General features: G+C 45.7%; 2 protein-coding genes across 2 annotated transcripts; both read left to right on the top strand.

The window, feature by feature from the left end:
- Positions 1-113: 113 nt before the first annotated feature.
- On the top strand, positions 114-3,810 carry rasl11a (RAS-like, family 11, member A). The gene is made up of 8 exons (XM_076171609.1): positions 114-752; positions 1,228-1,284; positions 1,384-1,466; positions 2,100-2,140; positions 2,337-2,466; positions 2,567-2,642; positions 2,819-2,895; positions 3,006-3,810. Exons 1-8 carry the CDS (start codon positions 605-607, stop codon positions 3,150-3,152), a joined length of 759 nt encoding a protein of 252 aa, XP_076027724.1. The 5' UTR covers positions 114-604; the 3' UTR covers positions 3,153-3,810.
- An 8,613-nt stretch (positions 3,811-12,423) lies between these two features.
- gc2 (guanylyl cyclase 2) lies at positions 12,424-19,389 on the top strand. Its single transcript, XM_076171624.1, has 23 exons — positions 12,424-12,705; positions 12,894-13,022; positions 13,150-13,329; positions 13,426-13,543; positions 13,656-13,957; positions 14,074-14,205; positions 14,295-14,398; positions 14,479-14,597; positions 14,693-14,777; positions 14,873-14,969; positions 15,088-15,210; positions 15,505-15,585; positions 15,903-16,079; positions 16,174-16,330; positions 16,477-16,626; positions 16,718-16,866; positions 16,969-17,132; positions 17,269-17,461; positions 17,550-17,724; positions 17,807-17,905; positions 18,014-18,108; positions 18,213-18,298; positions 19,260-19,389. The coding sequence occupies exons 1-23, from the start codon at positions 12,424-12,426 to the stop codon at positions 19,387-19,389; spliced, it is 3,327 nt and encodes a 1,108-aa protein (XP_076027739.1).
- Positions 19,390-20,154: the final 765 nt, after the last annotated feature.

Raw genomic sequence — 20,154 nt, 5'->3', positions numbered from 1 at the left:
ATAATGATGATGATGATGTTTACAATTTTGCTATTTTTAATTGGTCGTTGTTTGTTGGACTTGGACGTGAGCAGACCGGACTCCTCTCTGGGGAATAACGGGCTTGACTCCCCCCCTCCTCTCTCTCTCATTCTCTCTCTCCCTTCAGTCAGTAGCGTCTGGGATCGGTGCAGCGCAGGCAGGACAGATACACACATACACCTCTTTTCGTGTCATAAGTCATGTCTTTTATATTTAAAAACGCTGTACTGTAGGATGTTTGTTATAGGATGCAACTGGTAGAGGTACAACCTCACAACTGGAACTCGACGAAAGAATTAAGGAGGAGTTTTCAGTGGAGGAAAACTCTGAAGTGGACCTGCGATTTGGGGTTTTTTTTGGACAGCAATACTTCACTCACGACGGATCCACACTCAGACTCAAATATTCCCATAATAAACGTCGGGCTGTAGATTTAAAATTTAGAATAATTAGGTTGTGTGAGCTGCCTGTAACGACATTATGGGAATATCGGAGTGATCATTCCTGCAGAGAAAGAGGAGGAAATCTGTTCTTCCTCCCCGGAGCTTATAGCAGATCTGACGGGCTGAGGACGGGGAGCTAAATGCGGCTGACTGGCGACTCTGCACCGGGAACCATGAACAGCGGCGGCTCTGGGAACTTTCTGCTGGTGCCCATACCGGAGTATCCCCTGCTGGACAACAAAACCGTCAAGATCGTAGTGCTGGGGGCGAGCAGCGTAGGGAAGACAGGTAGGGATGTATGGATGCATGTTTTTGATAATAGTTAATGTTTTTGTTGTGTTTACCACTCTAAATCTGGCCGGGAATAGTTCATAAAACAATCCTGGCCAGATGGGGGCGACACAAAACCTTTTCTGTATATTCAAATGTATTTAATGTACTTTAATCTTAATTGAACTGATTATCTCATTATGGATCACCATAGTACCAAAAAGCACACACACATCTTTAGAATGCTGAAAGACACAATGAACAGCTGCCTTACTATTCTAACTTGAACCAAGTGGACCCAGGAATGTTTGCAAGACTTTGGAAAACAAACATGTCACTGATGAGATAATCATTTACTAACTAATGCATACAGGGATTGCGTCATCATCAGAGTTGTCAGTAATGGTCAATAACTTTCCTTCTTTGGGTGGATTTGTTCATCGCTTCTCTCTGCAGGCAAAGTTTCAAGATGTTTTTTCTTGTTTGTTTTCAGCTTTGATTGTCAGATTTCTGACCAAGAGGTTCATTGGGGATTATGAAGCCAACACAGGTGAGTTTAGGTCTCGCTTAATCCTGCATAAGGTATTCATTCATTCATTTATCCATTGGTTCATTCACTCGTCTACCTGTTGCTATCTCCTCTCCCCAGGAGCTCTTTACTCCCGAAAGGTCAGCCTGGATGGAGAGGAAGTGTCTCTTCAGATCCAGGATACACCCTGCGTCGCTCTGCAGGTAAGACATGAAAGGAGAGACTGAGAGAGAGAGAGCGAGCGAGAGAGAGAGAGAGAGAGAGAGAGAGAGAGAGAGAGAGAGATTGTTTCCGTTCTGGAATTATAGGTGGACAGAAGTGTGTTTGAAGAGTTCATACAATATTTACATCTCATTTATAGAGACGCTAATGTGGCAGCCCAGCATTTCACATTAACTTCGAGGCTCTTAAAATGTTTACATTTGTTGACCAGAACATTTGGCCTCTTGAACACGCCCATGTTTGCGGTGGTTGAACCGCTGCCCCATTCATGTGCGTAGCTTCAGGGATGCATTTGATGTGAGAGGCGGTGACCTTTGGGAGCTTCCCCGTGTTCCTGATGGTGCAACGTGCCGCTCAGCACACCGTTTGTTTACCAAAGCAGAGGCGCTCATTTCCTGAGCCGGGGCCGATAAGAGAACCAGAGGAGGACGGCGAACGATATGGCAGAGGCATAATTGTCGTGAGTGCAGGCATGTGGTTAATGGGAGATAGCTGAGAGTGAACATCTGCGGCTGCCACAGGAGATAAGATGAGTTTTAAACTGAAAATCCTCTGCCCACTTCCTGCTCGCTTTTGTTTTTCAGTTTCCGTGTGTGTGTGTGTGTTTTATTCAGGATGATGCTGAAGGTCTCTACTGTCAAGAGCAGATCAACAGGTCAGGCTTTACCCTCCTTGTGTCCTTCTTTCCTTCTTCCTTCTCCCTTAACTCCTTTTCTTACTTATTTCTCATTTCTTTCCCTTCTTGGTTGTGTCCTTCATCCCTTTTTCTTCCTTCTCTCCTTCCTTTCCTATGTCAGCTTCCTGTCTTAACTTTATACAGTACTTACTCCATATCCTAACTGGACTTGCAGGTCGATCTACTGGGCGGACGGATACGTTCTGGTTTTCTCCATCACGGACCACAACAGTTACCAAACCATCCAGCCGCTGTACCAGCATGTCAGACGCATACACCCGTCTGGAAACATACCGGTGATACTGGTCAGTGTGTGTGTGTGTGTGTGTTTGTGTGTGCGCATTTATGGGTGACTAATTCCTCTCCACATAATCTCATCTATTCCATAATCTGTAATCTCCTCAGGTTGGCAACAAGAGCGACCTGTTGCGTGCCCGACAAGTGCCAGCCGACGAAGGCGAGACATTAGCCACTTCACTAGGTGGGACATTCTTCTTCTTCTTCTTCTTCTTCTGAACACCCCCGACACACTCACCCACACCTTCTCCCCACTGTGTGTCTCCTCCACACTACACCGCCCGCTGCCCTAATGAATGAGGAATGCTGAGTGTTATCTGGGAAATAAGAGCCGTCCTAATCGAAGCGATGTGTTTACAGGAGGAGTTTACTTTGAGGCGTCGGCCAGAGAAAATCACGAGGGCGTCCACGCCGCCTTCCTGCATCTCTGTCAGGAGGTGCGGACCTTATGTTCTCCTATTTATTGGTGTTCATTCCCGGCCAAGAGAACTGGTTTGGCTTGTCAATTGGCTGGTTGGGTTGAGTTTCCATCTTTCCTGTCCTCCAGGTGATCCGGGCGCTTGGCGGAGGCAACGGGGAGAAACGCAGAGGAGGCCTCCACCTGGCCAGGCCGAAGTCTCCCAACATGCAGGAGCTGAAGAGGAGGTTCAGGCAGGTCCTCTCCTCCAAGGTCAAGTCAGCCACGACCCTCTGATGACAGCGCAGCGAAAGAACAACGTGCCATGTTGTTGTCCGTGCTGTGGAAGCAAATTGGTTCTATTCCAGGATTTTTTGGAGTGGAAAGCCAAAGACTAAGGAGACATTGATATGTCATGATGAGTTGGGACGTTTTATGAAATTCTGGGAACTTACAAGGCCTTTAATGGCATAATGGGACATTTGGATGGAATGGATGGAAAACACGTGGCAGCAATTGAGTTAACGAGCACAATGAGCACGTCCGTCGCTGGATGGACGGGTGAAGACGATCGCTGGTGATGTCTCCAGAGCTGAGCGCCACTTTCTCTGTTTGGGGTGAGACGCGCGTTCGACGCAACTTCTTCCCGAGCCAAAGCACAACTAGGATGCTGCTTTAGAGCGACACTGTCAAACACACTGTGGCTGTTTACCCTGCAGGGCAGCATGTGAATTACATTCTAATATGACTGACACATGTTTTGATACAATTCATCTTCCCCTTCACCGCTAAACTGGTGACATCCAGCTGTTTGTTCATGAGTTTTGAGTTGTGTAAACACCAAAGTCCATCCAGTGCTTTTATATAAGTTACACAGCTGTAATCCTGCCTCCACAACCAACCTGGCAGAACGCTTCTCCAAAAATCTGTCCAATAAACGACACATGTGACATTCCTTTACAAGTCTCGCTTTGCTCGTCATTGCTCAGCTTGGACGTAAACGACTCCAAACACAACAATCACACAACGTTTCCACTATAGCTCAGACCAAGCAACACAAACTGTAGGTGTGATTAGGCTTTTAACAGCCTGCTAGACTGTAATTCATTGGTATGTGTTTAAAGTTTGAAGGGTTTAGTGATCTGCAGACAAAACATGTTTTAGGCGAAGTAAAGTTGCAGTGTAGGTAAAGAAGTAAAGTAAAAGTATATTAGTCACAGCTCAGACCTTCAGAAGAACAGTCCAGGATCTACTGCAAGGTTTTCATGGAGATTTAAGAAGTACAGGCCAGTTTTATGGGTCAAAGTTTTTGACAAAAGTTGTAAAACGCAACATCTGCTGTATGTAAAGTTATGTTTGAAGTGTGTAAAAGGGTCTGCGACGTGTGTGTGTGTGTCTGTGTGTGTGTGTTTTGTAGTTCTGCTGAGCTGCTGTTCTCATGACCTCTTCTCTCATTGGCCCTGTTCTGCTCTCTCACTCTCTCTCTGACACACACACACACATATGCATGTGGACGCACTCGGCATCTGGAATTTCTGTCTTGGTCTCTTGGTCGTTGAACCATTCCCTACTGCTCAGACACACACACACACACACACGCCGCGCACACACACGCCGCGCACACACACGCTGCGCACACACACGCCGCGCACACACACACACACACACACACACACACACACACACACACACACACACACACACACACACACATAAGCGCGCAGATTCCTGAAAAAAAATTGTCTGCTGACCCTAAACTCGTGCCCTTTTGCCCTCTGACCACTAAAAGCAGCAGGACTCCAACAGAGTCTGGAAAAAAGCTGAGATAAAACCAAACGTCTGACTGCGAATCAAGAGAAGGTCCTGAGATGCCATTTCAAATATGTGTTTGTGTGTGTGTGTGTGTGTGTGTGTGTGTGTCGGTGTGTGTGTGTGTGTGTGTGTGTGTGTGTGTGTGTGTGTGTGTGTGTGTGTATGTGAGTGAGTGAGTGAGTGAGAGAGAGTGAGAGACAGAGAGAGAGAAGAGGAATGTTTTCCTAATTTTGCAGCATTATTTCTAACTTCCTCTTGTGTTTTCCTTCTTGTTACAAAGTCTTCTTCCCACACACACACACACGCACGCACACACACACACACACACACACACACGCACACGCACACGCACACGCACACGCACACACACACACACATGCACACACACACTCACATCTCTCTCAAAGCTCTCCTTCTCGACTGCCACTGGAGCGCCTCTCCTACATAACGGTAAATGCCTCTAAGCCTGGATTTCGCTTTGACATTCCCAATAGCTGCAATAACAGATTTACATGACAGACTGAGAGTTAACGGGACGTTTACAAGCTTGAATTAAAAAACGGAGCCTCTTTCAAACGTTTCCTTTTTCGGTAAAATGAGCATTGAAGGAGCTACACTCCAAAGCGTTACAAATCATCACCTGGGATCGCTGGAACACGATTTGTGGAAGTTGGAACGTTTTTTTGCTACGTGCAGATATAAAAATGACTTCCTCTTCCTAATAAGTCCCATTGTTTGTTTTTGTTTGGAAACTTTCAATCTTGCACAATGCGGTGCTTTCCAAGGGTTTGAGGTGGAACCAATTTGCTGCTGTCAAACAGCAGTGTTAGAGGAGAAGAACTGACCTTTGACCCTTATTTGTAAACATCACCCCTCTCCCAATATTCCTTCTTGGGTTCTTTGCAGGCCAAAGGATAATTCACAAAGTTTCAGAGAGAAACCGCAGGTAGGGGTTAAACATGTATGTAAGATGTGCGCTTCGCTTAGTGCTTCCTTCTTGGACACATCAGCAAGGGGAACTTTACAAGAGTCTGTCTGTCTGTCTGTCTGTCTGTCTGTCTGTCTGTCTGTGTCGCTGTCTGTGTCGCTGTCTGTGTGTTTGTCTGTGTGTCTGTCTGTGTCTGTGTGTCTGTCTGTGTCTCTGTCTGTGTGTCTGTCTGTGTCCCTGTCTGTGTTTCTGTTTGTGTGGTGCCTTCATGCCCCACTGCACTTTGTAAACTCCTATCATATGGAACTCGTCTTTCCAGGTAAGATAAAGCACGCAAGAGCCTCCCAACAGTCCTGCTGTGTGTGTGTGTGTGTGTGTGTGTGTGTGTGTGTGTTTGTTTTCCACAGCAGTCTATCCTTGCTCCATATGTTTCTCCAGCTGTTGCTCTGGATGGCTTTTGCAGCTTCCCGTGTTGGATGCAGAGCCCTGGGTGCTGTGTTGGCTCACTGACACATGCCTGTTCAGGGAGGAAGACCGCCGGCCTTATCAGAGGCAGTGAGGCTGGTGTGCAGATACACTGCCACTAACATTTAGAAGACGTTGTTACGGTCGTTAAACTGGTTTACCATCATTGCTCAGCGTGATCGTAACATTTTTCTTCCACAGCACATCGCTTCCCCCGAATGAGGTCATGCCTGTTTGTTTAGCCGCAGGATTACTCACAATGATACGAGCCAAATATGCAGAGGTTTGGTTAAAGGGCGGCGCAACAATCGATCACTTAATCAATTTATACCCATGAAACAAACTCAGGGAAACATCTACAAAACCACATGAACTAACCTCAAACACACAAACGTGAATGTGTGTGTGTGTGTTCTCTTGACAGCTATGGGAAAGCACTTCATCAACAGCAGCGGCGCAGAGGACATAAACCAGCTGTGTGTGTGTGTGTTTGGGTGTGTTTGTGTGTGTGTGAGTGTGTGTTAATGTCTCATTCTGTTATCTGCAGGAGGCGGCAGGAAGTAACAATTCAGTCTTGGAAGTCAAGACCCCAGAACTCATGAGAGAGAGAGCGAGCGAGAGAGAGAGAGAGAGAGAGAGAGAGAGAGACGGAAGGAGGGAAATGTGGTGAAAGGATGGAGGAGTATCTGAAGTTATGATGTACAGATGAATAATACAACACAGGATAGAGAAGAAAAGAAAGACGGAATGGATGAAATACATTTAACCCAGAGGGTAAAAACATCAAAGTGAAAGTCAGAGAGATAAAGATGAGACGGAGGAGGAAGAGCGCTACAACTAATCCAACGAGCAAAGATTTCATCACATTCAAGGGTCCCCCCCTCCTCCTCCTCAGATTAATGTTCCATTAGTATAAATGCTCCCCTCCCCCCTCTTCCTCCCACTCAGTCACAGTGTGGCTGTGAGAGAATGCGTCTCTATAGGCTGTGACGCTCCAGGATGCTAAACATTGGAAGAGTTGACGGAATTGTTCTGGCCCTATTTCTGACATTTAGCTAATCTCACGACCCTCCCCAAAATGTAACCACCACCAGCATCCTAAACCCCCACCCCTGCCCTCTCTGTTGCGAGTGAGATATGAGCACACACACTTAATGCATGAACGATATCTGAGGCCTATTTTCGTCTCCAAGTGTCCCAGCGGACAAACTATTTACCCTCCCATTTCCCTTCACTCTCCTGACAGTTTTCCCGCTCTTCCCTGCTTCCTGTTGCATTTCAGGGGATATGGTTGCTGCCATCATACACAAAGCAAGCTGGTAGTCAATTGGGGTTGGGTGCTCGAGGGCGCCCCTACAGGTCGCCAGAGGCTTTTGTCAGGTTGGAATCGGAGACATTTGTCATGTCGCTTTCCTAAAATTAGTGTTTTGTCGTTTATAACTCGGTCAACTTAAATCGCAGAAAAGCATTTGTGCGTTATTTATTCCTGATTTTGGACCCTATTTCGTAGAAGACAGAAATGCTGCATACTCAGACTGTACAGAAGGTGAGAGCGCCCCCCAGTGGTCTGGAGCACTTTGGGTGTGTTTTTGTTTTATTTCACACATTAAATCTCTTACACAACACGCTACGCTAGAATTTTTCACTTATTGTTAAAAGGTTATGGAGTTTAAACTTCTTTAGATAACTTGATGCTAACATTATAACCACCTGAAGTCTTTATCACTTCCTCAGAGATCATCTTGATTCTTTTAATGTATTTTGCGAGTCGCTTCGCCTCGGGGGGAAAGCTGAACCTGTTGTCGGTCGTCTGTGTGCCGGCAGCGACATTACAGAGCAGTTTAACAGATCCTCTGGTTGCCATAACAGGTAAACAGCGACCGCAGCAGCTTTGCGTGGCCACTTTACCCAGCAGCCCCCTGGACACTATCTGACGGAGTGACGTCACTGTAGCAACTAAAATAGGCAGCAATAGCAAAAGGAGAGAGATGGAAAGAAACTATATGTGTGTGTGTGTGTGTGTGTGTGTGTGTGTGTGTGTATAAAGAAACACTCATAGAAAGGCTTGGCTCAACCCATCAGTGTGTGTTTTGCGTCGAGGGAAGAAGCAAAATCCTTTACCAACTGTCAGTAAGAGTAATATGTACTCTAATTTTTTTTACGTTCATATCTCCTCATTATTGACTTAAACAAGACAGAGATCCAATGTTTCCGAGCTTTCCAATTTCTACTCAGCAGCTTTTCAGCATTCAATGTCTTCTAAATGTTGAGGACGTACAAGCAAAGGTCAAAGTCGGATGCTGAAACACAACCAACAAGACAATCTGGACCTCATGCATGGAGCATCCTCTCACCTGCCACCTGTCTCAACACAACTAACTCACTCACACCTCACTGTCTGGAAGAAGAGGAGATGGGAGGAAGAAGAACGAGTATTTGTCTACATTACAAACATCCTACAGGAAAGAGGAAGTTCCCCCTGAAGTTCTCACAGTCTGTTGCATTTCATGCCGCATGTCGCTGCTTCATGTTTCCGCCGAGCCGAGAGTTCTTAAATGTTTGATGGACGACAGCTGCGAGCGTGTGTTGTTGCTTCTGGCGGCCCGGGTCATTATTTATGCCATTCATCTCGCCTCCTCTGTGTACCGTCTGTTGAATAATCTGGAGATCTGCGTTTCATCGTGTTTCCTTTGATGCGCGGTCAAGTCGCAGGCCTCATCAGATAAGACAGATTTGTCGGCTGAGGTGGAGCCGACGAGGAAAAGAGAGAAATGGATGTTTGAGCGCATGTCAGTGGGGAATTTACTGCAATCAAATACGTATAAGCAACATTAAAATAAACCTCTGGTATTCACAATGGAAATCTTACCAACAAACACAACAGAAATAGATTAGAAAGTCAATTTAGAATATGCGAGAGCGACAGTAGGCCCTTATAAGTCTGTTCTACAGTATTTAACAACTGCATTCCAGGTTCCAGGAGCAGAAATAGAAGTACAGTATATGTGATGATGTACTTGCTGGCATGTGTACATGATTGTGGTGATTTGAACTAGAGCATGAATGTGAAAACACTTTATTTGAAACATCCAACACTTTAGTTGGAAGCACTTTAGTCTGAAATGATGTCATTTCAGCAGTGGAGAATGAAACACTGCTGGAGAAAATGTGCAGCAAAATGTACGCGTTTCATTCTTGACTCGTAGCTACTGTAACAATTATGGGTAAATAAGAAATCTTATAGCAAACTTTGTGACATCACGTTGAGGAAAAGTTGTTGGATGGATTCAACATCACAGGGTATCTGCAGCCATCTGAACACACCTGTGACCTATGACCTGTAGACCTGCGCTGATAGAATGTGAAAGTCTGCTTAGCCCCTCCAGCCCCTCCACGCTGCGGTGCCGCTCTGTCTTCAGCATGAGGGGCCCTCCATCGCTGACCGTTAAGTGGCCGTTTCATAAAGATAAGTGCCATTCAGGAGGCAAAGAGCTCATTATCAATTCAAAGAGTTGCCGAATGTCAGGGACTGTCATCGCCTGGATATAAGGAGACCACTTTGGATGCTACAGTAACCTGTGGCTGAACCTGCTGCAGACCTGCTTCAGGAGGGTCAAAATGTACTCTGTGCTAGACTGAAACAGAGAGAGAGCAGGATGGATCTTCTGAGTGTATTCAATTCATCTGAAAGACTCATGATAACATCAGAAAGAGCCTTTAATGCCTGAGAAACTCTCGGCCTCACACAGAGCGACGAAACCTCAGAGGAGAGAACGAGTCCAACAAAACCCAGCAGGCCCTCGGTGAGCTCACACAAACCAGCTCCTCTGCTACATTGCGCAACACGGGACCCGGAGGGGATGAGGCCAAAATCTGGATGATGTCATCCAGGCCAGGTCCAAGGATACGCACACATGCACGCACGCACGCATGCACGCACAGACAGACAGACACACAGACACAGACAGACACACACACACACACACACACACACACACACACACACACACACACACCAAACGACAAGGCTGACCCAGAGAGAGGGGAGCGAGTCTGTGCTCTGCTGCCCTCTAGCTGTCAGATGAGCAAAGTACAGCAAAAAGGGAAAGAATTGTCTTCTAAAAACTTTACGGTTTGTCAGAAAGAGGTTTTAAAATATGTGATAATTTGATTGTCTGAATACTTAATCATTAGTCACACCATCACTGAACCTTTTGAACTCTGTCTCTCCATTTCCTTCAGGTTAGGGATGATCAACCTCCAGTTAAACACCACATGTTTGGAAGGACGTTGTGCATAATTTGCTGGACTGGATTTGGAGTAAATCAAACGTCTGCTCAGTTTAAACTGGACAGGAAGGCCTGGAAAATCTGTGTTGATGCGTTGAAGTTTAGCTGTCATCTTACAGGAACATCACATCTTTCAAATGTAAAATGCTGAAACTCTGACAGTTTTTATGGCAGAAACTGAGTTTGGATGAAGTTGTAGTTTAACTTCTGGCATGCATGTTTGAAATTTCTTGGACATTCCATCATTTCTGCCGTGCTTGAGGACTCGGCGTTCCCTGGCCTCTCAGATGGACGCTGGGACAAAAAGACAAAAAGCCATCACGAGTTTGAAGGTTTGTTATGAGTTGTTGAGTGAGGCAGTGGCTCAGTGGGTAGTGCTTCCGCTTGGAGGGTCGCCGGTTCGAGCCCCTGCCGGGGTGCCCCTGAGCAAGGCACCGAACCCTCAATTGCTCCCCCCTCTGCGAAGGGTGGTAATGTAATGTAAGTCGCTTTGGATAAAAGCGTCTGCCAAATGATCGTAATGTAAATGTAATGTAATGTTATCGTTGTCATCGTGTATACATTTGAAAAATAGCTATGAAATAAAACCTTTTGTGTTGTTGGAGAAAATGATATACCAGCACGAGTAATTTATTGGCCCAAGAGGAATTTGGGGTTGGAAAGTCGGAGCTGTTTTGAGTGTTTCAGTTATGATTTGCCATCTTTATGACAGTTGGATATTTGTGGATTAGCATTTAGTGATAAATTTGCTCTCTTGAGTTTTTATTGCGTACGCCTCCAAAAACTAGATCGTGTGTTTTCAGTTCAGCACTCATACTACATCTAATACAGTTACTAACGCTACTATAACAGCAGCAGCTTCTACTAAAGGCCCTGCAGTCCTCCTACAGTACTGCTACTTCTCATGGTATCAGTTGTCTGGATGTTAGTAGTTTTAAATCTCGTGTTGTCGGGTTTATAATGATGATAATGGTCTTTGCCACCCTCATCACTGTTTCCTTATCTGATTGATCCAATGGGATTACAGCAGTGGCCTGGATTGGCTTTGGTATAATCTGACAGGTCACACTCGTGTGTAGACCGACAGAAGCTCACATGTATGTACGCAATCACTGCAAATCTTCGTCGCCTCTGTAAAAATGACTGTCGTGTCGCTTTACTTTCTGAAGGTGAAGACTCAGAAGAATGTTTTGTGAGTTTCTGGACGTAACTGAATGAAGATGTGATGAAGGCGGTTAAAGTATTGACCTCTAGATGGATCTGTGCAGCTCAACAATGTATGGTAAGGAAATGTCTAATTAAAACAAATCATTATTAAATATTGCAATACTTGTTCAGGAGGAGTAGCTAAATGCACAAGATGAAAAACCTTTCAAACAAACAATATTATACCTCAATAAACACTCTGAAAACAGCACAAAGGAACTTTGTATGTATTCAAAACGAGAGTTTAATGATATTTGTCACATGACTTAACTTGCAGAATGCGCCTAAATAACAGATATTGCTTTTGTTCACGACCTGTCTCTGACAAATTCTTTCTAATTTTAAGAAGAAATGCTTGTATTTAGAGAAAACAAGGTCTCCGAGACTCTAACAGCCACAGCCACACTAGCATGAGGATTATGATACAATACAGGCATGACGGTCACATCAGATAATCCTGTTGCATCTGACTGAACCACAATCTAAGTCTGAAGTGACCAACAGAGATTCCAATTAAAATTCCAATAGTTTAAAAACATAAACAACAACTAATCTTTGAAATTTAATATTTACTAACAGTTTGCCTGCAATCCATCCCACATGTCCTTAAACTCCTTCATTCCACAGGGCAGAAGCAGCTTCCCTCTCTGATCGTGGAGCGGCAAGGCTGAGGATGCGGAAGAAGAAGACCAGCCACAAAACTCCTGACCTCCACCCGGGATGCCCCTCATCCTCTCTCCTTCCTCCTCCTCTTCACGTCTCTCCCGCCTCCGTTTCCTGTCCTACTTTTCCTTCCCTCTCCTCTCCTCCTCTCCTTTCGTGGTTTCCTTCTCTTTCTCATCCTTCCACTTCCTCGCCACCATTCCAAATGTTTCCCCCTCCACCTCTTCTGAACACTCATCCCCTCTCCACTGTCTGTCCAACCGTCCACGGACTCCCGCAGTTCCTCCTTGTTCTCCTGGCCTCCCTGTGCTTGCTGTCGTGCCCAGCAGGAGGCGCTTTGTTTCGTGTGGGTGTGGTGGGGCCCTGGGGGTGCGACCCCCTCTTTGCCAAGGCTCTTCCCAATGTGGCAGCCCAGCTCGCCATCAACCGCATCAACAGGGACCCGTCACTGTCCTACGCCACCACTTTTGACTACACTGTCCTGCAGGTACACAATTTGTACTGTGTGACAGCTGTAGAAGTACTCAAAGTACATGATACATGGATAAAAAGTACATGTGAGTCGACTTCTATCAACATATTCAATGAGGCTTTTACAGCTTGACAGTGTCAGAGCAGTTAATTGATAAGAATAGATTGATTGATTGATTGATTGACTGGAGAATGTCCCTCCAGGAGCCATGTGAGACGTCAAAGGGTTTGGACACGTTTGTGGGTTTCCACACCAAAGCCTCAGGATACATTGGACCAGCCAATCCAGGCTATTGTGATGCTGCGTCAATGCTCAGCAAAGGCTGGAACAAAGTAAGTTATTTGTGTGTGTGTGTATGTGTGTGTGTGTGTGTGTATGTATGTGTGTGTATGTGTGTGTGTGAGTGGTGTTTGTGGGATCGGTGTATGCTCACCTGTCTCTTCTCGTCTCCTCTCTCAGGCTGTGTTTCCCTGGGGCTGCGTTGGTTATGAGTTGGACGACATTCGGAGCCACCCGACATTTGCTCGCGCCATGCCGAGACCCACCTGGGTGCTGTACCGTGTCATGCAGTACTTCAGGTGGGCCCACATCGGCATCATCTCTTCTCCAGAAGACATCTGGGTGGAAACAGCCACAAAGGTATTGATTAAATTTATACATAATAATAATACAAAATCACAACATTCTGTCAAATCACCAGAGCATCGCTTCGTACTCATCTGTGTTCCCGGCCAGGTGTCAGATTCTCTGAGGAGCCATGGTTTGCCCGTCAGGCTGCTCACCGTGACGGAGAACTCACCACACAGCATCCGACGGACTCTGGCCAAGGTCCGCAAACTGGGAGACATACGAGGTGAGGTCCACTGGGTGAGAGGTGGACACACTGGACATTTATTTTCTACCACTTACTACAAATCCTACTGGTTCAAACAATGCTGTCATGTCTCCTCTCTGCTGCCACCTAGTGGTCATCCTCTGCATGCACTCGGTACTGATCGGCGGTGAAGTCCAGAAGATTCTCTTGGAGTCAGCCTACGACATGCAGATGATTGACGGCTCACTGGTTTTTGTGCCCTATGACACATTATTGTACAGTTTGCCTTACCGCAATGTCACCTACCCAGCGCTGAAGAGCAACACCAAACTGCTGAGGGCCTACGACGCTGTGCTGACCGTCACCATAGACTCACGCACCGTGTCCTTCTATGAGGCCTACAGAGACGCAATGGAGAGGGGAGAAGTGGCGAGGACACTAAAGCCACAGCAGGTAATGTTTGAAACATCGCTCCTGAAAATTCCAAATATGTGGACTTCATTTCTCTTCTATGGGTCGATTCCGATTCATGCTAACATCATATTATTATCAACGTGTGTGTCTTGCAGGTCTCTCCTCTCTTTGGCACCATCTACAGCTCTGTCCTGTTCATGGCCCACGCTGTCCAGGCTGTTCGGCAGTCTGGGGAGTGGCTGTCTGGGGGAAACTTGGCCCAACATGCACGAAACCTGGACTTCCAGGTATTAGATAGAATAAAAAGTTGGATTAAATTAGAATTAATCAAGTTTAACAAACAACAGTCCCAACCACATGGATATTTACATTTCAGGGTTTCAGTCACCCAATCAGGGCCAACGGCTCTGGAGAAGTTCTGATGGAATACTTAATACTGGATACAGACGGGCTGTCATGGGAGCTGAAGCCCACATACAGGTTGACATCAGATCAGAAGAAGCAGATTGACAGGTGGAATTGTTGATGTTCTTACATTGATTACTATTGATCGGTGACAGGATCGACATGGAGGCTGACGCGGTACGGTTTCTGGGTCGGGAAATCCACTTCCCTCATGGATATGCGCCCAGGAAGGACTCCCCCTGCTGGTTTACTCCAGGAGTCATCTGCTCAGGAGGTGTGGAGCAAACACACACAGGCAGGAACTCCTATTTTACCTCATCAATCAAGGCTTTTCCTAAATAAAATGACGAGTTGGCTTTCTTGTTCCAGGCGTGGATTTGTACTTGACCATCAGCATGTTCCTTGGTGCGATCACGTCTTCTATTCTTGCTTTTGCTCTGATTTACTGCATCAGGTACGAAGTCATGGAGACGTCCACATAATGCTGTCAGGCAAAATTAGAATCCCCACAAAACACCATCGTCTTTCCCCTTTTCCCTTGTTGCCTAGGCGGCGCCTCCATCAGATTCGAATGGTCAAAGGTCCAAACAAGATCATCCTGACGCTGAACGATGTCACATTCATCAACCCGTCACTTAGCAACAAGGTCAGTACCCCGTCTGGATGATTTTGATTTGTTTGCCTTGTTGGTTGTTTCAGAACTCACAACATTGGAAAACCAGTGAGAGACTGAAATGGAACCTCCCGACCCTTTGTCCTTGTAGAAGCTGAGTTTGGAGGACAGCTTGACCAGTGGCATGAGGACGGCTTCGGACCGCAGCATCGCCTCAGAAGTCTCCACCATGTCCCCGGCCACCTACGAGAACTCCAACGTGGTCATTTATGAGGTGAGAATACACATATGGAGACAAAGAAGAACCTGGGAAGGACAGACAGACCAACACACAAACACACACACAGTCAGGAGGGAAGCATGACGAGGGAAGGGTGAAACTAAGCAGGTTAGGGTTAGGGTTAGGGTTAGACAATCACATACCAGGGAAGGAAGCGAAGTGTCTGAAACGAGAGGAGAGGGTAGCAAACAAAATGAAACAGTAAATGATGAGTTGTGAAGGGATTGAAAAGGGAGGAGAGAAAGGAAAGAAATGAATGATGGATTGTTTTTTATTTCTGGATGTTAGGGTGACTGGGCGTGGCTGAAGAGACTCCCCGATGGCATGTTCAGGAGCATCAACCCAAAAACCAGCCATGTGTTTGCACTGGTATGTAAGGAAAATAGGTTGATGGTGGACTTCATCAATTTTTTTCCTTCCTCTGAATTGTTATTTCAGGAGTTCATTCAATTAAATTTATAATTATAATATAATAATATTAGATTTTTAGGGAATAAGGACCAAAAACAGAGCAGTATAAAAACACAGAGGGCGACTCAAAGTGCTTTGTAGCAACATAAAAACACCACAGATTAGCATCGTAAAGTAGATTTGATTTTAGATTTAGATTAAAAGCAAACGTGAGGCTGAGCTCTGAAATGAATGTCCTCATTTTTCTTTCGCCACTCTTTCTTTCCTGTCTGCAGATGAAGGACATGCGGCATGAGAACATTAACACTTTTGTTGGCTTCTTTAATGACTGTGGGGTTTTTGCCATTTTGACTGAGTTCTGCTCCAGAGGCAGCTTGGAGGACCTTCTCATGAATGAGGACGTCAAACTCGACTGGATGTTTAAGTCATCACTCCTTATGGATCTGATTAAGGTGAAGATGGAAGGATTTGACACTTTGGACAAACACCATGAATTCAAAATTTCAGATAAAAGCTAATCAGCATTCTTCCTATTTTCTATCTCAGGGTATGAAGTACCTCCACAATAAGGGCCTGTGCCACACCCGTCTGAAGTCCCGTAATTGTGTGGTGGACGGGCGCTTTGTCCTGAAAATTACTGATTACAATTACAATGAGGTTCTGGACGCGCTGAGGTTGCCATACTTTGAACCGCCTGCAGAGGGTGCGAGAACAATAACATAGAAATACAAAGAATTGACGTGTTCACCCTAACCCTAAACCTTTCTCAAAATGCTGTGTTAACTCTCCTCAAAGATTGAAGAAGTTGTGTGTGTGTGTGTGTGTGTGTGTGGCCCTTGTCCCTTCCAGAGTTGCTATGGACGGCTCCAGAGATCTTGAGGACTGGACATTCTGGTCTCCATGGAACTCTGCCTGGTGATGTTTACAGTTTTGCCATCATCATGCAGGAGGTGGTGGTTAGAGGACCTCCATTCTGCATGCTGGACCTTTCTGCCACAGGCAAGACAACATCCATCTGTTGATCCATCACAACCAACCTTCGGAATTAACCAAAATCTTGGTTAATCAATGGTGGTTCCTTGTGCTGCAGATATACTAGAGAAGGTCCGTAAACCTCCTCCGCTGTGTCGGCCGGTGGTCAGTGCAGACTTCGCTCCGTTAGAGTGTATCCAGCTGATGAAAATGTGCTGGAACGAACAACCGGAAAGGAGGCCCAGTTTTGAGGAGATCTTTGACCAGGTAACTCATATGAAGCACAGTGAGAGACTGGTGCTTCATATTGGTTGGACTGTTGGTTCTGATTGTTAATTGTTGTTGTTGTTTACTTTCCTCTCCTCTCAGTTTAAGAACATCAACCAAGGGAGGAAAACCAACATCATCGACTCCATGCTGAGGATGCTGGAGCAGTATTCGTCCAACCTGGAGGAGCTGATCAGAGAGAGGACGGAGGAGCTGGAGATCGAGAAGCAGAAGACGGAGAAGTTACTGAAGCAGATGCTGCCTGCGTAGGTTAAGACCTGAAGCGGACCTCAATCAGCACAGAAAGCATTTATAAGTGCTGAGAAGTGTACCAGGGTGTCGTGGTTACTGCACCTATAGAAGAAATCAATGAAGATAATGTTGTGTTTGTGTCTTGTCTAGGTGTGTAGCAGAGGCGTTGATGGTGGGTGGAACAGTCGAACCGGAGCACTTTGATCATGTGTCGCTTTATTTCAGCGACATCGTCGGCTTTACCACCATCTCGGCCAACAGCGAGCCCATCGAGGTGGTCGACCTCCTCAATGACCTCTACACGCTGTTCGACGCCATCATAGGAAACCACGACGTCTACAAGGTGGCGCTATAACGGGTGATGCATTACATTACCCCCTCATGCATTCAACCACATGACACTGCCCGTCTACCATTCTGCTCTGCTCCAGGTGGAGACCATCGGTGATGCATACATGGTTGCATCAGGTGTTCCTGTCCCGAATGGCAACCGCCATGCTGCAGAAATAGCGAATATGGCCCTGGACATCTTGAGCGCTGTGGGGACCTTCAAAATGAGACATATGCCTGATGTTCCTGTCAGGATACGTATAGGACTCCACACAGGTGAGGGAGATTTAAAGATAGAAAAGTATAAATCCTAAGGTTTTACCTGAAAGAGTTCTAATTGTGTATTTGTGTGTATTAGGTCCATGTGTAGCTGGTGTGGTGGGTCTCACCATGCCCCGCTATTGTTTATTTGGAGACACGGTGACCACTGCCTCTCGTATGGAGTCCACTGGGATGCGTAAGTCACAAAGCTGAACATTCTTGTGCAAATTGTAAGCTAGCTCGAAGTGGCCACAGCTTCTGCCAGGACTCATCCAAGAGATTTGTGTCACCTCCGTCATTGCAGCTTACAGGATCCACGTCCATGAAAGTACAGTGAAGGTCCTGCTGGAAATGAATCTCGGGTACAAGGTTGAGCTAAGGGGCAGGACAGAACTCAAGGTATGACCAAGACGAGAGCTAAACAGCAGCACAAATCTCTTGATGCATGTGAGACCATCTCCCTGCCTTCCTCTTCTTCTCTTCCTCTCCTTCTGCTTTATCAGAGTAAAGAAATAGAGGAGACCTACTTCCTTGTAGGGAGAGATGGATTTACCAAACCTCTTCCTGTACCTCCACAACTCAAGCCTGGGTAGGAGAGTCTGTCCTTTCTGCACCACGTTTTACTTTGACCTCTTCCGTTGCCACAACATTTTACACCCATCAACACGCGCTGCCTGTTCTCCGCACCAAAAACAACTGAAATCCATACGCTTTAGCCGTAACTATTGAAGAGGAGGAGGAGCATTTCTTCCATCTACTTCACTCCCTGTTCCATCTTTTCTGTTGAATTAGGCAGCTGCCGGGATAGATGAACAACATAAAACAGTGTCAGTGTGTGTGCGCTACGTTCACGCTGTTCGCTTCATCCCAACAGGCAAAAGGCCCACGCGCTGCAGATGGCTGAGATAGCCCAGTACAAGAAACGGAAAGCTGAGAAACAACAACAGGAACAGCTTGCAAAGAAGAAAAACTGAGGTAATGTTATGCATTATAAAAAAAATGTATAACATTACTTGCTTGGTGGGGGATTAATTCATCTAAATGCGCTCAACATATTGCACTTCATTCGCATTGACTTCTTTAATGCGCTTGGATAACATTTTCTTGCAATTGCCAGTTGATCAAAAATATCAAACACTCAGAAATTGTATGTGTGTGAAACCTTGTTAAAGGGGAAAACGTTACGAATAATTTTGAAGTGTTGGAAACTCAGTTCTTCTACTTTACAAGTTCATTTTTCACTGTAAAGTTAAACTGAAGGTATTCCTTGTCTTGCTCAAGGGTATCTTGTCTACTCATTTAGCAAATCTATGAACTCGTCGCCGCAGTAGTTCTCTCATGTTTATGTATCCAGACCGGACTTCTGGGTGTTTGTATCGTGATTCCTTCTGTGGAGTCCATAATGCTTTTCCTCTCTTTCCTCCTCTTCCTCATCTCTCTCTCTCTCTCTCTCTCTCTCTCTCTCTCTCTCTCTCTCTCTCTCTCTCTCTCTCTCTCTCTCTCTCTCTCTCTCTCTCTCTCTCTCTCGCTCTCTTTTCTCTCCATTATAGCATTATAGCCAATGAGTCAGTGGATGTAAAGGGGGCGTTTCACAAGGCTGTGAAGAAGATCTCTCACGTGCGCGCCATAACTCAGCTCTATGCAACTGATGACGACAACGTACTGATGTCACACCACTGACCTATCAATTACATCCCAGGATGTCCAATCAACACTGCAACAGGAAATAACAGGGGAATTTCTTGCCAATATTGGACATTTCTTCACGCAGTGGTTTGAACTTTTTGAGGACAGCGCACTGCTCGAAAAAAACTCATCTGAACTCGTCACGTCATTATTACTGTATTTAATGTGTGAAGCATGAAATCACTGGTTGAAATGTAAACTAAACATGGATAAGCCATAAAAGATAAGAGGGAATGGACAGCAGAACTAGTGAAAGTATTAGCTCAGATTAATCGGATCCTGTGTGTGTGTGTGTGTGTGTGTGTGTGTGTGTGTGTGTGTGTGCGTGTGCGCGCGCATTGGTATTAACAGCTTGACTTGAGATGAAGCGCGGTGTGGAACTATGTTTAGCGGCTGAGAATTTGGTGACTCAGCAACGCAGAGCTCTACTGAAACTTCTGTCAGCAGCAGAGGAGAGAGCTAAGCTGCTCTTCCTCTCTCCTCCTACACTCATTCTCATCCTCGCTGCTGTCTTCATCATCCACCTCTATCACTTGTATCAATACAGGAGAACTGTATTTATTTTGTTGTTTGATATATGACATGTATGAATATATAAGTAAGTAGAATTATAGGTAAGTACATTTTCCGATGATAACAATACACTCACGACTTTGTTGTAGTTATTATCTAACAAACTTGATTTTGTCACTAAGTTCCACTGTGCTAACCTGTGAGGTCACTGGAAAGCTTCAATCACTGAAAGGAGATTTGCTTTTG

Source organism: Genypterus blacodes, unplaced genomic scaffold, assembly GCF_046128005.1.
Source record: "Genypterus blacodes isolate CSIRO-AG114 ecotype Tasmania unplaced genomic scaffold, CSIRO-AGI_Gbla_v1 ptg000260l_1, whole genome shotgun sequence".
Lineage (NCBI taxonomy): Eukaryota > Metazoa > Chordata > Actinopteri > Ophidiiformes > Ophidiidae > Genypterus > Genypterus blacodes.
The sequence above is the reverse complement of the archived record's forward strand: the minus strand, read 5'-3'. Positions and strand labels throughout refer to the sequence as shown.

Excerpts from the sequence above, each read along its gene's own strand:
- gc2 (XM_076171624.1), top strand. The coding sequence starts at position 12,424 with ATGTTTCCCCCTCCACCTCTTCTGAACACTCATCCCCTCTCCACTGTC. Across the intron at positions 16,080-16,173 it reads TCCTTATGGATCTGATTAAG|GGTATGAAGTACCTCCACAA; the intron begins GTGAAGATGGAA and ends TTTCTATCTCAG. Across the intron at positions 17,906-18,013 it reads TATGGAGTCCACTGGGATGC|CTTACAGGATCCACGTCCAT; the intron begins GTAAGTCACAAA and ends CCGTCATTGCAG.
- rasl11a (XM_076171609.1), top strand. The coding sequence starts at position 605 with ATGCGGCTGACTGGCGACTCTGCACCGGGAACCATGAACAGCGGCGGC. Across the intron at positions 1,285-1,383 it reads GGATTATGAAGCCAACACAG|GAGCTCTTTACTCCCGAAAG; the intron begins GTGAGTTTAGGT and ends TCCTCTCCCCAG. Across the intron at positions 2,643-2,818 it reads GACATTAGCCACTTCACTAG|GAGGAGTTTACTTTGAGGCG; the intron begins GTGGGACATTCT and ends ATGTGTTTACAG.